The sequence below is a fragment of the Anolis sagrei genome, chromosome 3, assembly GCF_037176765.1.
Source record: "Anolis sagrei isolate rAnoSag1 chromosome 3, rAnoSag1.mat, whole genome shotgun sequence".
NCBI classification, from domain to species: domain Eukaryota; kingdom Metazoa; phylum Chordata; class Lepidosauria; order Squamata; family Dactyloidae; genus Anolis; species Anolis sagrei.
The window spans coordinates 76856366-76874196 of record NC_090023.1 but is presented as its reverse complement, the minus strand read 5'-3'; the positions used below and the strand labels follow the sequence as shown (position 1 = coordinate 76874196).

At 35.5% G+C, this 17831-nt stretch overlaps 1 protein-coding gene across 7 annotated transcripts in view; it reads left to right on the top strand.

Annotated features, from left to right (window-relative positions):
* Window positions 1–17831, top strand: part of KDM6A (lysine demethylase 6A) — a 141063-nt gene that overhangs the window by 82665 nt on the left and 40567 nt on the right. For 2 of the 7 annotated variants that reach the window (XM_060770232.2, XM_060770235.2), the window contains exons 8-17: window positions 1409–1443; window positions 3378–3471; window positions 5605–5731; window positions 6963–7061; window positions 7464–7683; window positions 8225–8359; window positions 8808–8957; window positions 9438–9533; window positions 10789–10893; window positions 13307–13702. In XM_060770232.2, the coding sequence (XP_060626215.2) occupies window positions 1409–1443; window positions 3378–3471; window positions 5605–5731; window positions 6963–7061; window positions 7464–7683; window positions 8225–8359; window positions 8808–8957; window positions 9438–9533; window positions 10789–10893; window positions 13307–13702 (1457 nt within the window). The remainder of the gene's footprint in view (window positions 1–1408; window positions 1444–3377; window positions 3472–5604; window positions 5732–6962; window positions 7062–7463; window positions 7684–8224; window positions 8360–8807; window positions 8958–9437; window positions 9534–10788; window positions 10894–13306; window positions 13703–17831) is intronic. The other 5 variants (XM_060770234.2, XM_060770237.2, XM_060770236.2 and 2 more) reach the window with 3 other exon arrangements.

Sequence of the window (17831 nt, the reverse complement as noted above, 5' to 3'; positions counted from 1 at the left end):
AAGTGTGTTTTATATAATTTTGCATTATAAAGTGTTTAACTCGTTGTTCATTTCCATTAGAACCAATGTTATGAAATGGGTTTATAACTCTGGAGACCAGGCTTGAAATCTCTGCTCGGACATTAAAATAAGGTGGTGACTTTGATTAAGTCACACTTTCTCAACCTCCGAGGAAGGCAAAGAAAAATTCTGCCAAGGAAACACCATGATAGGTTTATTATTATTATTTATTATGTTTATATGTATCCCGCTTTATCTCTCCTTATGGAGACTCAAAGCGGCTCACAAGTAAAAACATTTCAATACAATTTAAAATATACAAATTTTAAAACAGTATTAAACAACATTAATATCAAAACAATCCAGGTTAAAATGATGAAAGCATATAAAATCACAGCAAACCTTGATGGTCTTAAACACTTTGATCTTTTAAAGCCTGCCTGAATAGGAAGGGTTTAGACTGCCGCCAAAAGGACAGCAGGGAGGGGACCATTCTGGCTTCCCTGGGCAGGGAGTTCCAGAGTTGTGGGGCAGTCTCCAAGAAGGCCGACCCTCTCGTTCCCACCAACCGAGCTTGAGATGGAGATGGGACTGAGAGAAGGGCCTCTCCTGAAGATCTCAGGGCCTGGCCAGGTTACAAGGGGATGCAGTTGGCCCAATAGCCTGGACCTGGACTGCCCAAGGCTTTAAAGATAATAACCAGCACTTTGAATTGTGCCTGGTAATAGACTGGCAGCCAGTGGAGCTGCTCCAACAGGGGGTTGCCTCAAAGGTTCACTTTGTGGTTACTATAAGTTGGAAATAGCTTGAAGAAACGCAGTGACATTTATCTTACAGAATCCATCTGTTTCTAATTTTATAACTTATTTCTTAATTAGCTTTCCTTTAAATTATATTTTATTGATTTTATTTTATAATGTGCTTGTTAATTAGTGCAGGACAATTAAAATAAATGATATTGGTGTTATTTTGATGTGGTCACTTACTTTGTTCTTGAAGTTACCATGACAGAGAAAGATAGCGGCTTATAATGTAATGTTAATTTGAGGGAAAACAAATTGAAGACTACTACTTCTCCTTCGCTAGCACAGCTCCTTGTCTTAATAATGCGAAGCTTATGTGGCATCTCCTACACATTTGCTGCAATGATGAAATGACCTCTGTGGCTGTGTATTGTCAGCCTCACTGTGACTTTGGCAGGTCAAGCTGAGGGTTATTTTGATTCACCTGCTATTTTCTGCAGAGAGAGAAGGATTTCAACCATTTGAAAAGATTCTTTCCTTCACTTTGTTATCCCCTACTTTATAACACATCAACTAGTAACAAAAATGCAAACTTGTAGATGTGTACATTATTACCTTATCTTGAATTTACTATTTCTAACACTTCTATTTCCCTGCCTTTCCAGTTCGGTTTCACGTTGCCCATTTATATGAAACCCAGGTAAGTGCACAATCCTTTTTGGTTAATGAAACTGCTTACATTATGATAGTGTTGTAAGTTGTATTGGGCTAAAAATATATGTTACCACTATTGAGAATATACTCTGAAGTGATATTTGATAGGAGATAGAATACACCAGGCAGCACTATTTTTGTTCCAAATAGTCTTTTAGTAGCATTGTTATACTATTCCATTCACTCAGTGATTCTCAATTGTTGGAATGATACTAGGAAACTCTTAACTGAAAAATCAGGGAGGGGAGCTAGTAGTGTCAAAACACCAGCTGATAGCGATCAAATGTTGCAGAAAACAATTACTGGTGAGTATTCTCCCCCAGTCCACGTGCAGTCCATCTGATTATCAAGTGTGTGCTTCTCTCACAACTGGAGGGCCAAAAAATCACATCACCTAGTCTCATTCATACTTCAGAATATGCAGTGATATTGCCCTTTTTTGTGTGAAACAAACATGTGAGAGAATAATTTTTGACTTGGTTTTGCTTTTTCATTCACAAATGTGAAACTATTTATTCTAAACTTTGTGTTTAAAATTGTTGCTCCTTATGAACTGAAATCTAGATTTATTAAATACCATATTACTTAGAGCATTAACATACTAGTTTTAAACAGATATGTAAGGCATTGTAACAGCAATACACATATTTGTCATCCTGAAAATTACTATATTAACACAATTCTTTTGTACTATGACAACACAATTGATACCATATATAATGGAAGCAAGCAAAGTTTATTGATTAGTCCATTGACCGCATCAACATTAAAAACAAAAACAGAAACGTGCACAAACAGACAACAATCACCATCCCAAGACCCCTACAACAGCGAACCAACACACAATCAAACCTGATTAGGTTAAAAGATAACTAAAAATATCATCATTAAAATGGCAAGATAAAATTTCATACCACAAAAATTAAAAACGAAGGTTAAAATGAAAGTTAAAATAGACCAGCTATTACACAATCCCAAGCCACTTCAGATATCTGTGTCACCCCTACAGTTTACCCCAATCGCCTCCAGATACACAGTTCTCAGCTGCGTTGCTTTATGAAGGAAAAGGGCTGTTTGGTGTGTTATCTTAGCATTCTGGCCAGCCATTAAGAATGTAGTTTTGATATGGGGATCCCAGTGAGTCTTCTGTATGATGAATGGTCTGAGGTATTGATATGTGCCTGAATTCTCCCAAGTGTTTCGGGGAATCCTAAGGAACAGCATGAGAGGTACAGAAGTTTCCCTAGATAGCAGGGGGGTTGGACTAGATGGCTCTTCTAACTCTAATATTCTATGAAGAGAAAATAAGTGAAAACCTTTTCCACTCCTTCCAACCATGGGAATATGAATATAAAAGTCCTCTCTGCATTAAATGAAGATCTGGAGCCAGACTGTTATATCTCAAAAAGCAGATATTTTAAATTTCTTGAGCATATTTTCAGTATTGAGACTCTAACTCATGCTTGCCATATTTGTTCCATTAATTGCTACAAGTTTTGTAGGAAAATTAACCCTAATCTACTGTGTAGAAAGGGAGATGCAGATCAAGCCAATGATTATAACATTACTTGATTGGAAAGCAGTGGAGCTAAATTCTGTTAGGTGGACTTGTTTTGATTCTTGAGCAATCTGATCAATAGTTCCACCTTAATTTTAGGTGGAATTATTGTAAGTTAGAGACCATCATCACTAGAGAATCCTTATTATAGCAGAGTGAGGATAAATGGTAACATTTAACAAAATCAAAGAGACAGATCAAGCATCTTTGTAAGGTCTACATTGGCTGTTTTCAATTAATGTGAAAACAGTTTTTATGCAGTTAGCTATAATTAGCATTCATTTATGTATTTTTAAAAAATATCACTGAAGTTTATCAATAATAAGCTTTTACATTTATAAATATGTCTTGTTATTTTAAAGAGAAAATATCACTTGGCAAAGAAGGAATATGAACAACTTTTGCAGACTGAAAATCTTCCAGCACAAGTGAAAGCAACTGTGTTACAACAGTTAGGTATGTATATAAATAGAGAAGGGAAAAGAATGAAAAAGGAAGGATGTTGCTTACTATTCTACAACTGCTTGAATTGGCAGGACATTATGATACATCCATGTTGCCCCTATAAATTACAAAATAAAGGTTAATTATACTTTATCCCATTAAAAAATGATCCTGCTTCTGTTTAGCCTATAAATGGAAAATTGAAAAATAATTGTACAAAAGGAGTTTCACTTGTGTTTATTCCATCCGTGTTATTTCATTTTTCTGTGTAACTTTGAAAATGAAGTTATTGTTTTTAACAGTTAAGTATGAAACAATAACAACTTCAAGAGGTGGTTTTGTAATATTGAGTCTGGATTATAGCAGAGATAGGAGTTCTAAGACAAATATAATTTTATACAAGTAGCATGCTGTTTTTCTGGGATAATGGAACTTTCTTATCTGTCTCCCAACAGTTTCTTAATGCTAGTTTTTTGGGATTGACTCTAACCTCATTTCTGATAATATTTGAGAGCTTGTGACATTTTTATCAGCTCCCAATTGTTCTCAGACTACAGTAAGTAAACATATCATCTTCTGCCATCTCTAGTCTTTAGAGGTGCTATGAAGATGTGATGGAAGATGATGTTTTTAGATACAAATAACCTAAGGTTGTACAGGAATCTCTTTTATTTGTCGTTTCAAAGTTTTGTCTTATGCCACTTTAGTCCTATGCACAATAAATTGATTTTCTTCTAAGAGATAGTCTGTTCTATAGGTAATTGCATTAAGGCTATCCTATTAATAATGAAAACCACCTTCTCTGCCCAAAAATGACCACTATAATGAGGCCAGGTCTTATACACGCATAATTTTTGTTACCTTCTTATCATGTTTGGTAAGTATTGCAATAGGGCATTTGCTGTTTGTGCACATGTTACATTGGCTATGCTTTTATATGTCCCTTCTTAAATATTGGTAGTCTCCAGTTACCTATAACTGTTGCTTAGAGCAGAGCTTACTAGGATTAAACTCAACAGTTTGTTTTGGATTCGTGTACAGATAAAACTAGAGGTACTTGTGAGAAAATGATCCATTATGCGTCCGTTAGGATATGTTCAGATTTGGGATATGTTCAAATTTGGGATCTGTGATCATCACTTGAAAATTTAATACAGATAAACATTGTTTAATTCTATCTGGAGGCTGGAAGCAGTAAGCAGAGGTCATACTTCATCTTTAGGAAATTCATTGAATTGGAGTCAGAATTGGACTATGATAATTTTTGTCTGGATTCATAACAATGCTTTCTTGAGAATTCTCTCAATGTTGCTTTGAGGATTAATCATGTCTACTCTGGTTTTCTTGGTGCAAACTTTGAACAAATTGAGAATATGTAATATGCAGGTAATTGTTTACTCCATTTATAAAATAAGCTAAATAAATAAAATGCTTACAGTGAAGCTTCTTGCAGACTGTCAACCATTAACCTGGGGAGTAGCATTCATCCACAGACCCCCCAGTTTGAGTAGCATTTAGCTAGATGAATTTTGGTTGCCTTCTAGTTTTGTGATTCTTAGAAGTCTAAGAATTAGGTTTTGACCCCATTCACTTTTATAGTCCATGTGCTCCATACAGATGGTTTGGTTGGGCAGGATGTTATGGAAAATATAAATGCTGCCCATTTTGATGAAACAATTTCACTAAAATAAAGATGCTAAGAGATCTGGGGAAATAAATTCCATTTGTTGATATCAACAGCTCCTCACTTTCTGAAGCCCTCCACATAAAGCTACTATAAATTGCAATGTATAATGTTCTTTGTATTCTAATTTGGGGGATGTGGAATGCTGAACGCAATGGGCTGTTGCCCTGATTAATTCATTATAGATCCTGCCAAAAGCATTCTGATGAGGAAATGTGCAGTGTATGTTTTTCCTTTTGAATATACTGATTTCTTGATGTGGCAGATTGGTTGGAGATTTTCAGTTTTTGTTTTGTTAATATCTGTTTGTTTTCACTGTGAAATTACCTTTGTACACAATAATGTTAAAAGTCATACCATAATGGAAAACAACTTATTCTCTTGTAACCCTCATTCTACACCCCCACCTCATTCATTCATGCACACATACATTTAAATATTTTGCATTTTCTTCTCTTTAGGTTGGATGCATCACACAGTGGATCAGTTAGGAGACAAAGCCACCAAGGAAAACTATGCTATTCAGTGTCTCCAGAAGTCTCTAGAGGCAGATCCAAACTCTGGCCAGTCCTGGTATTTCCTTGGAAGGTATAATATATGGTGTAACTTCTAACTGCAACAAACACTTTGGAAATTGAGACAAAAGCATACTCTGAAGTTAATTCCTGGAAATTGAAACAATACATTCAGCCCTTGATCTGAAATTTAAAAAATATTTCAGTGTTAAGACACTTTCTTTACAGTTTGTATGTGGTTTCCCATGGCAAGTACAGTGCATGGTTTTTATAAACCCATTAACAATTTAATATTTGAGTATCTAGAGAAAACCTTATGAGATTTAAAAAATCTGTCCTATGTGCTTTGCTGTTACTCTCCTTTTGTTCGGGTTCAAGCCAAACATCATTCTGTATTTGTACCTGATAATAAATTTAGGGCTTGGCATGACTCTACTTTTATTCCTCTCATTTGGGATCTGTAAAAAGCAAAGGGGTTATCAAACACCTGCCAAGCCACAGAATGCGGCTAGTGAGCTGTGTTTCAGCTCGTTTCTTTTAGCTTTTCCACCTCTTTCTATGCTATATACTGTCCTGAAAAGTGATAGGTGAAGTTGACAGAGCAAAAGAACTACCAGCGGTTAAAAATACATTTCAGAGTGGCTTGTTACATATGCGTATAGTTGCATGTAAAATTAGAAGCTTCGGGTTTTCCTGGGAAGGTACACTTTTATTAGGAATATAGTAATTCAACAACTTGATCCAGTAAACATTGAACATCATACCATTTTCCTTCGTTTAATGTTAAAGTTTACATTGATTGAGAAAGCTATTTTTTGAAGTCCAAATCTGTGCGTGTTTGTTGTCTAGATTAGACCTCTGTTACAAAGGCTGTGAGCAGGTTCCTTTCATTTAGTTTAGGGCGGCAATTTAAAAAGAAAAATTCCGAGTTGAGATAGGTGCTCTCATTTTCATTGTTTCCGTTTGTATTGTATCTTAATGTAATGTTTAATACTAACAATTAAATAAGCTAAGCAAACATTTCAAACGACATTCCATTTATGTATTGTCGAAGGTTTTCATGGCCGGAATCACTGAGTTGTTGTGAATTTTCCAGGCTGTATGGCCATGAAAACTCACAACAACCCAATATGCCATTTATGTTTTCACAAAATATTATTGGTAGCTGATTTTCTGAGTGTATATAAAGAATACACTCATTTCATACTGCAGATATGATGATAGCATGTTTTGTCAGCTATCTAGTCAGACTTCTGTCAGATTGTTTTCAAATAATTGTAAATCAATTTTTCCTCTTGTCTCAGGTGCTATTCAAGTATTGGGAAAGTTCAAGATGCCTTTATATCTTATAGGCAGTCTATCGATAAATCAGAAGCAAGTGCAGATACATGGTGTTCTATAGGGTAAGAGTTTATAAGAAAATCAGTACCATCACATATATTACAGTGGAGAAGATGACTTCTTTGATAATACAAATATTCTTAATAAAAATTCAGAATGCATGTTTTATTAATTTCTCACTTGAATTGTTGCTACATGTGCTTTGGATTCAAAATAAGTGATTGTATGTCCTCTTAAAGACAATTTTAATACTGGCTGTTAGACACAGTTGGCTAAGTGGAAATGTACAACCTCACATTTAGAAAGATGATTGATGGGCTCCTGTGTATTGCATTGTAACAAACCGAGGTTTTACACTCAGGAACATTACTTCTACTGGCGTTTAAGGTAAAATGGAGACACACTAAGGAATTGGGTATGGTTTTGTCATCCAGAATTGATGAGATAATTTTGCTTTCATTTAGTGTTCTGTACCAGCAACAGAATCAGCCTATGGATGCATTACAGGCCTATATCTGTGCTGTACAATTGGATCATGGCCATGCTGCAGCCTGGATGGATCTTGGCACCCTCTATGAGTCCTGCAACCAGTCTCAGGATGCCATTAAATGCTACTTAAATGCAACAAGAAGCAAAAATTGTAGTAATACCTCTGCACTTGCAGCACGGATAAAGTATTTACAGGTAAAAATTTGTGTCTTAAGAGTAGGGTACTTTTTAAAGAGTTACATGGGGTAGGGAAAAGGAAGAAAATAAGGACACAAAAGTTGTAATATGTGGTTGTTTCACAAATTGTGCAATCTGTTTCCATATACATTATAAACATATCACAGCTTGCAGTTCCATTTTATTTCTCATTTTAAACAAGCCTCTATTTTTAAGTATTTTTGTATCTTGTTATAATTTATTACATATTTTGTGTTGTCTACATTTTAAGTTATCATAGCATTTAGTATATATACACTATCCTTTGCTCTTGTTTGCAATTTCAGAACCAAGCATTAACGAGACCTCTGAAATCAGAGGTCAACTCAACTTTGTTCTGATTCTCACAAAGGTTTATATTCTGGTTACCCTCTTTATCCTTATCACTTCTCTGAAACCCCAATTTTCAAATTTATTCTTTCTGAAACACAGTAGAGTACAGAATTTAGGAAGATTTCGTGGACTTGATCTTACTAAATTAGGCTTGTGTTAAATTTACTTTTTACATAATTTTTCCTAGGCTCAGTTGTGTAACCTTCCACAAGGTAGTCTACAGAATAAAACTAAATTACTTCCTAGTATTGAGGAGGCATGGAGCCTACCAATCCCCGCAGAGCTTACCTCCAGGCAGGGTGCCATGAACACAACACAGCAGGTGAGAAGTTGGGTTATGTTCTGCAGCTGCCCAGCTTTTTAAGGGTTCTTTTCAATCAATTTGTAGTAGTCAAGCTTATTTTGCTGTAGCATAGGGCTAGTTTTCATTGGTAATAAGACTATTTAGGAAGGGAGATTAAGAATAGACTCCCTGTGATTTGGAGGAAATATGGGGGTACCAATTTAGAACCTTTGTGGATTTCCATGATTGTCCAAAATATTTCATCCCACATAGAATTTGCAACAGTTTTTTTTGGTGTTGTTTTAAAAAAGAAACCCATGAAAGGTACACACTGTTCCTTTGATGCAATGGAAATTGGTTTTCAATAAATGAGATTAGGATAGCCACACACCCCTTTTTAAAATGTACCACTGATAACAGATATATAGGTTAAGGACCTTCTTTAAATGTATAGAACCATATTGTTTCTTCCTCCTTTGATTCCTAGGCTTGTAAATCTCATCAAAATACTGAACCTGTACTAGGCCTCAGTCAAACACCTATTTCACAGCAATTGCCACTACACATGATTCCTTCTAGCCATGTAGATGACCTGTCCAGTCCAGCCAAGAGGAAGAGACCATCTAGTCCAACAAAGGTATATATCCTGAAATAAAAGCCCCCTTTAGTTAAAAGAATCAGTCCTCCAAGAGTATTAGTCCATTGTTCATACAGTTCCTTAAACTGATAGAGTTGCATTGTCTTCAGTGGTGACATTGCACTAGGAGCAGTTGAATATTTCAGTAGATATAACAGTAGCTTACAAGAGGTTAGAAAAAGGATCATACCATTTTGTCTACCACCTTTGCTTATATTTAGAATGCTTAATCATCACATTAATATTAACAAGAGTTAAAAAGAATTTGGATGAACTTTGAAGTCCACCATTTGGTTTCATTTGATTCCTCATCACAGCTGATTATTCTTTAATTTTTCTCCCATGATTATTACATTAACTAAATATGTTTAGCAATTTAAAAATTATTTTTAAGGGAACTGTTCTTTGTGCTATACTGGGCAACTTTTTAAAATTCTTGCTTTTTGATATTTATATTTTTCAATGTAATGTTTTCTTTAGAACACTTTAGATGCTTGGAGTAGTGGCCACACAGTGTCACATCCTCCAGTACAGCAACAAGTACATTCTTGGTGCTTGACACCACAGAAATTACAGGTAAATCTTTAGAGGGTCTTTTGTAAACTTTTTAAAGTAATGCAGGATTTTTATAATTTACCTTGACATATATATATTTCTTTAATATGATGTGTCTAACTGTTTACAGATGTGTATGAATGTTCTTTATTTTAGTATCTTTCACTTTACACTGCAGAATGTTAAGATAATCAAAATGAGTTAGTGCTACAAATAGAATATTTCTCATTAACACTAACTGTACATTTTGAAATCTTTAAAATATTACATAAAAAAGCTACATTTTAGTTTAAAATAAATAGTAAAATGCCTTATTTGAACAACAATTCAGTTTCTACAGGTAAATATTAGTTATAATTGTTGCCATTCAGCAGTGTAATTCTGGTTATGCAGATTGCATTATGTTCATTGATAACTTGTTCTAAACTGTGAATAAGGAAGAAATCTAACACACTTCTCAGTTGCATTTATGGCATTGAGTGGTTGCTGCTATTTGTTGTGAACTGCCCTGAGTTCCCTCAGGGAGATAGGGCCGGATCTAAATAAAGTATTATTATTATTATTATTATTATTATTATTACTACTATTATTATTATTGCATTACTAATTGCAGAGTTACACCTGCTAAGGGATATCCCTAGACATACTAAGGGATAGCATGTCTAGGGAGCACAAGGAACAATGTACAGCTCCTTCACAACTTGGAGAGGCCAACTATCCTCTATGAGTGCACTGTTTTCCTCTACTAATGTTGCATTGGATTTAAGCTGTGGCAAGAGTACACAGTTGCTGAGTGCAATAAACATTCAGAGGTTTACATGTATCACTCTTGCATATTTTGAATTAGATTTAAAAAAACAACCTCTGCATTCCCAAAAGATGGTTGGCTGTTCCTTCCCTTCCTCTAGTCTTTCTGCTGAAGAAAGAGAAATGATTTTGAGAACTTCTGAAGTAACATTATTTATAAGAGCCACTAGAATTTCTCACTTTGCTGACAGTAATGTTAAGCTATCAAGATAGCATGATTTTTCCAGAACTGAACATCTATGTGGCTTATTCAATTTAACTGTATATATTACAACATTCTAGCTGTGGGAGATTATTTTAAGTCTTCGTTTGTGTCATATTAGTTTTTTAATAACATTTTTAGAAGAATGGACTTTAGATGTATATGTACTGAGGACTATATGATTTCAGAAGATATATTTGGTGCTGTGAAATGCTATAAACAAGTCATAACTGGAGCTTGAGGAACATGTTCTTATTTCTTTTCCAGCACTTGGAACAGCTGCGTGCAAATAGAAATAATTTAAATCCAGCACAGAAACTTATGCTCGAACAGCTGGAGAGTCAGTTTGTCTTGATGCAGCAACACCAGCAGGTGCCAACAAACACATTTATTTTTTTCTGTATATCTATGTCATCTTCTACTTCTTTTATATGACCAAAAAACCAAAGAAGTGGTAGGCATGTAAGCACTTTTGCCACAGTGTCATATTCCTTTCCAGTGAAGGTAAATGTGATAGTGTTTCCTGGAAATCTGTCACAGGAAGATTACTATAAAGTAGTATAGATTTATATAGTCTCATTATAACTTTTAAGTACTTCCATAATGTGTAAAATCAGTCTTAGAGATGTTAACCAATTTTGTTTATTTATAAAGACACCCAGCAAATAAACACACGATGGGTTGAAATTGGCCTAATAGCGTATACTGCTTTGATTTGTTTCAGTCTGCAGTGCTTGTATATACAAGCAATCCCCAAGTTACGAACAAGATAGGTTTTGTAGGTTTGTTCTTAAGCTGAATTTGTATGTAAGTCAGAACAGGTTCATTTTTAAGTTTACCTCCAGCCACATGCATATACATACATACATATGCCTGGAGGTACACTTAAAATGTACCTGTTCTGACTTACATACAAATTCAACTTAAGAACAAACCTACAAAACCTATCTTGTTTGTAACTTGGGGACTGCCTGTATAATATATGTAGCTTATATGTACAGCTGCCAATATATAGAGAGAGCTTTGGAGAGCATAGGGAAAGGTTAGCAGGCCGCCCTGAGTCCCCCCTCGGGGGTGAGAAGGGTGAGGTACAAGTGTATGAAATAAATAAATAAACACCCCTTTGATGGTTGCTTTGCTGTCTGTGCTCCTGTTCAAAAATTCACCTCACTTTCTGTCCCTGTGATAATGGAATTTCGAAAAAGAAAATGGCTTGTTGTGGAAACAAGGATTGGAGAGAAAGCTCAAATGGAGATACCTTTTCCCCATGATAACTCTTTCAGGACTGAATTTCCCTTCCTGGGGGTAGATTTTTATCTCTTCCTGTTGTCTATGAGCCATTTGTAAGTTGGAGACTGCCTTTTATTTTATCTCAATTTTAAGATTTATGCTTTGAAGTTCAGAGTCCTGAGTTGTTTGGGGACTGTAACTTTAATGTACATTTCCTTTGAAAGTTGTTCTTTTGTACACTCCACTCAGAACTGAAGGCTTTCTCCTTCACTCCTGATGATGGCACCAATGCAAAATGTCCTTTCTATGTCTATCAAAATCAAATAGCATTATTTGGAGAACATGGCTTTTACTTGTATTCTTATGCAGTTATTCCCCTACTACTGCCTAAATCAATTTGCTAGTCAAAGCTACAGTAAACCTATTGAATTGATTGCTTAATGGCAGATGAATGCTTACTAGTACGTAAAATTCCTTGACCGGGTATACTTTAGTTGAAAATAGCATTTGGAGCTAAAACCAAAATGTTTGGGTGTGCACATGTGATCACATCAAGAGTGATCCAATATGAATTTAAAATTACTTTTCCTCTGAGCATAAACTATTTATACTATATATCATTTCTAATTCTTCTATTAATGTTTTACTTGTGCACAGCAACTTAAAAGTTTTGGCTATGGGGCTAAAATTCAACTTTTGCCTTCAGAAAACACAATAGTGCATTTCATGCTTGGTATGACATCACACTGGCAACGAAGATCCGCATAGTTAAAGCAATGGTATTCCCCATAATCACCTATGGATATGAGAGCTGGACCATAGGGAAGGCTGAGCGAAGGAAGATAGATGCTTTTGAACTGTGGTGCTGGAGGAAAGTTCTGAGAGTGCCTTGGACCAACCAGTCCATACTTCAGGAATTAAAGCCTGACTGTTCATTGGAGGAAAGGATAGTAGAGGCAAAGATGAAGTACTTTGGCTATATCATGAGAAGAAAGGAAAGCTTAGAGAAGACAATTATGCTGGGGGGGAAATGGAAGGAAAAAGGAAGAGGGGCCAGCCAAGAGCAAGATGGATGGATGGATGGCATCCTTGTAGTGACTGGATTGACCTTGAAGGAGCTGGGGGTGGTGACGGCTGACAGGGAGCTCTCTTGTGGGCTGGTCCATGCGGTCACAAAGAGTTGGAAACGACCAAATGAAAGAACAACAACAAACATGTTTTTTTAAAGAAAAAAGCGATAATTTCTGCAGTAATTCTCACACATCACTCATATGATATAATTGTAATACCAATTACGAATATATGATTTTAACCATGTTTTAACTTTGTATTGTATGGCTTTATTCTGTTGTATGCTGCCTTGAGTCCACTTGCTGAGAAAGGTGGGGTAAAAATATCTTAATAAAAAAATAATTAAGAGTAGCTATAGCTATATCAGTATTCTGAGGGTATTATATCTGTTTAACCAAAAAAACCAAAACTACTTGAAGAATACATTTGTTTGTAAGTCATTTGCCTAATAGCTTTTACTTTTTGTTTCCATTCCCCACTTCAGATGAGGCAGACGGGAGTTGCACAGGTACGATCTACTGGAATTGCTAATGGGCCAACGGCTGACTCATCACTGCCTACAAACTCAATCTCTGGTCAGCAACCTCAGGTTGCTCTAACCAGAGTGCCTAACATAACACAGCATGGGATCCGTCCAACCTGCCCTGGGCAGCCTATGGCAAATGGACCCTTTCCAGCAGGCTCAGTTCCCTGCAGCACAGCAAGAACGCTGGGTAGTACAGACACTATTTTGATAGGCAATAATCACATAACAGGAAGTGGAAGTAATGGAAATGTGCCTTACCTGCAGCGAAACGCACTCTCTCTACCTCATAACCGCACAAACCTGACCAGCAGCGCAGAGGAGCCGTGGAAAAAACAACTATCTAACTCCACTCAGGTATATAATATATTTTATTACTATATAGTGTAAAGTTGAGTACAATATCAGATGGCTGATAAAACATTTGCAAATACATGCTACAGTTGAAAATACTTGTTCACATTCAGTAAGAATATATTACCAGCTTTTTGAAAATGCTATTAATTTCACCCTAAAATGATAATCGTTTTGAATAACATTCCCTTCCAACTTTGTGAACATTCCAAAGTCACCACTCTGTACTTTTTCCTGAAAAGCAGAAATGGCTTTCTTTGCGCATCATAGTCATAAAACTACAAGCAGCCTCATGGTCTGCTTCCACTGCTCCATTCAGTGGCTGCAATAAAAGGCTCGTGAAACGGCAGCCCAACCCTCATGGTCCAGTCCACTTCTTCCTTGATGATACAAAATATAGCAATAATGCTTGTAGAGCTAGAGTTTAACCTCCTGCCTTGCAGTAATGTACAGTTATAGTGTTCCTCAGAGATTGCTATCTACCCTTTGGCTACAGATATCTTTTGAGGCATTCTGTTGTTGAAAGGCTCTTAATCTCAGGAAGTTCTTCCTAATGTTTACGTGGAACCTGATTTCCTCTTATTTTAATCCATCAGTTCGTGTCCTAGTCAGCAAAAAAAGGAATTAAAACCCAAGCTTTCAATACATCTTCTATACTGCATCTCTTCAGATATTTAAAGATATTTAAAGCCACTGTATCACCTCTCAGTCTTCTCTTCCCGAACCTACATATAATAAAAGCTTGTCCTCATAGAGCTCAGTTTCCAGAGGTTTAACCATCTTGATTTTGTTAGTTTTGGCCTAGCTCTCCAATTTGTTAAAATTGTTTTAAATCATGACTCTATCTTCTGGAATATTTGCTGTTGTTGTTGTTGTGTGCTTTGAAGTCATTTATGGTGACCCTAAGGCTTCATTCGTGCCTGCTAAGTCATATTTGCCTTACTTTATTGATATAACAGGTTGATCTTCATTTTCCCACATATTATACATTAGTGTAGAAACATCTAAGCCAGCAGGTCAAACTTTCCAACCGCTTCCTTCCGCCATCCCACCAGTGTCATCTTACACCCTCACCATCCTGATTATATTTTTGAAACTCGTGCCAAATATGTGCTTACCAACTCCTATAAGATGCAGGTAGACCTGAACTACCAGCAAAATCTGTTTAGCGATGAGATGCTCTGGACAAGTTTATATGAGTGCTATGTGTTGTTGCTTATATTCTGAAGACTATTCAATGCAAAGGATCATTTTCAGGTTTTCCAACTGCCAATGGTTGCTATTTTTGGATATTCAGTATTGTTTTTGTTGAGTAATATATACTTGTGATGTACCTCTGACCAGTGAATCGTTATTTTGTAAACCCATTCACTTCACTGTGGAACACACCTGCGTTGAATCGTTATTTTGTAAACCCATTCACTTCACTGTGGAACACACCTGCGTTTTGGTGCTTGGAAGATATTTATCAAAATTTAAATGTAAATTTAAAATGTTTAAGTCCCAGTTTTGGGCAAAAATATTTTTATCAGCTATATTTGTGATCAAGAACTTAGGTAACCTCAGAATCATCTGGGTATAACTTTGGGACGGTGTAGTCAACTTCATTATTCAACAGGAATTAGGGGGAGGATTTATTTGACAGATTACCTTGAACAGCTCTTGTTTGCAGAGTAAATAAGGAATGTTTTATGCCCTTTTAATACCTGATTTCTGGAGTCCTGGGATGTGATTTGACAACTGAGAAAGTGACTATTGGTTGAAAGACTCAATAAAGAAAGATATTTCTTGTTCAGATTGTTTTATTTATTGGTTCTTTAATGAAGGCATTTGTGATAGTATTTTGCTTGTGTTTTTGGAACTGCTTTAAGAATGAGAAAGGCATGGAAGCACATTAGTGTGGGAAGAGTGTGGCTAGGAGGAGAATGTTACAAGCAGCTGAAGTTTACAACCATGTTTCCACAATTGGAACATTTAAGGTTTACAGACAATGGTTTGCTGTTTTGTCTTAACTGGGACCACTATTGACACATTGTTAGCCACTTTTCAAACTTTTTTTTTACTAAAGGGAACTTATTTTTTGTTTCAACATAATTCTTCATGTTGAAATATTTTTTTAAATATACTGAAGATTTAGAGAAATATTATATTAATGTTTCTTTTCAGTGATCTGCACCCCATAATAGTTGCTATGTTTCTTTATATCTCCAAAGACATATTTATTCTCTTAAAATTTCCCAGTGTAGTTTTTGTAGCTGCATTTTTCAGTTTCTATTCTCCTTTTCTCTCTCTTTCTCCATCTGTTGCCCAAATATTTCTGATTCCCACTATTAAAAGCTCTCAACCTTCATCTCTCAAATATTCTCCTGCATCCGACTTCACTGATTTCTGCACAGATGACCTGAACCAACCCATATTAAGCCATCTTTTCTCTCTGCCACATTGTAAACACACACTTCTTTTTTCGTATTACACATCTTTTAGAGCCCTTCACTTTCTCAGCTACTTTCTTTTTCTCATCATCCTTTTCAGAGACTTCACTCAAGTTTTCATATATTCAGAACTATTATTTATTTTTTTTGTTTCTTGATTTTGCTTTCTAGACCCCATCTGTCTCCCCCTCCACTTCCAGACTGTTTGTATTGTGTCCTGTACTTCCTCTCCCAGCCTTATCTTTGATTCTCTTTGCTGAGTTTAGTTACAAAACAAAATGCAGCATGGATGATTGGCTGCAGCATGCTAAAAGAACTGGTGCCACTTCTTCTCCTCCTGGGAGAGGAAGAGAAATCCAGCCATGTCCTCACCTTTATTACTTACACACACACACAGGATTTGGAGTAACTGACAAGATTCACATTCACAAGCCTGTTGAAGTGTTAATTTCTATCAAGTGAAGACTAGTTCTTCCAGTTATATTTCCTCATATAAATATATTCAGTAATTTTATTCCCACTTTACTTGGCATTAGTTCTTGTTTATTCCAAATTTCCTTTAAGTTATTTACTAAAAATGTTAAGTAGCACAATTTATTATTTTGGCACTGGTTGAGTGTACCTGATTAGGTATATTGAATACTCTTAAAAAAAAAAGCTTCCATAATCTTCTCAGAAAGCAAGTTTTTATCCTTCTTTCCCTCACCAGTTTCCAAAGTGAATTGGAAGCAGCTATCGAAACATTCCTCAATTTAAAATCAGTTTATAATGCATTGTATCATTTACTAAACTTTGTTGCTAGCATTTTAATTTGTTGATTCATTGGATTGCTTCTTAAAATATGTGTTCCATTAGAATTCTTAATCTTCTTGTCCTCTCATTCTTCATTTTCTCAATCATCAAATTTATTTATTATTTATTTAATTACTTCATTTATACCCTACCTTTCTCACCCCACAGGAGACTTAAGGCCGCTTACAACTCTGGCAAAACACAACTCCACTTGAAACATGACATTAAACATACCTCATCAACTAAAACAATTAAAACACTTGAGCAAATAAAACACATATAATAATAAACAGATTAAAACATATAAAATGCACAGTTCCATTAATCCATAATCCTTGTTCATAATTCTTATTCAGACTCTGTCGAATTCTGTAATATCTTATTCTTCAAAAGCCTGTGTATAGAGCTTGTATATATGATTCTTCTAATGATAGGACAAGATGTGTTTTAAATGCAATTTGAGAACTGATTGTTTCATGTGTTAGCCTGATACATGGGCCCATGTGATGCTGATATGTTTCTTTGAAATGTAGACTATCTTCACTACTATAGTTGGAGGACATTATGGTCATATATATATTTCAGAGCAGACAGAATATTTTCTTGACTAAAGAGCTCTCCTCCCCCCCCCCCCCCTTCACTCTGACCTCTTTCTTCTTTTGGCAAAATAAAACTGTGAAATCATTCCAACTGAATTTATGATGCAGAAATTGGTGGCTATAATTTGTTTAATAGCTTAGGCTCTTCTTAACTAAGAGATGATATAAGGTATGTAAAGTCAAATTATTAATTGTAAGTTACTTAATGCTTTTTACTTAATGATTACTAATAATATGGGTTGTGTTTAACTTATTTACTCTTATATTTTAATTGAGATTTTCATAAACTCAGATAATTTTGTTTTAATC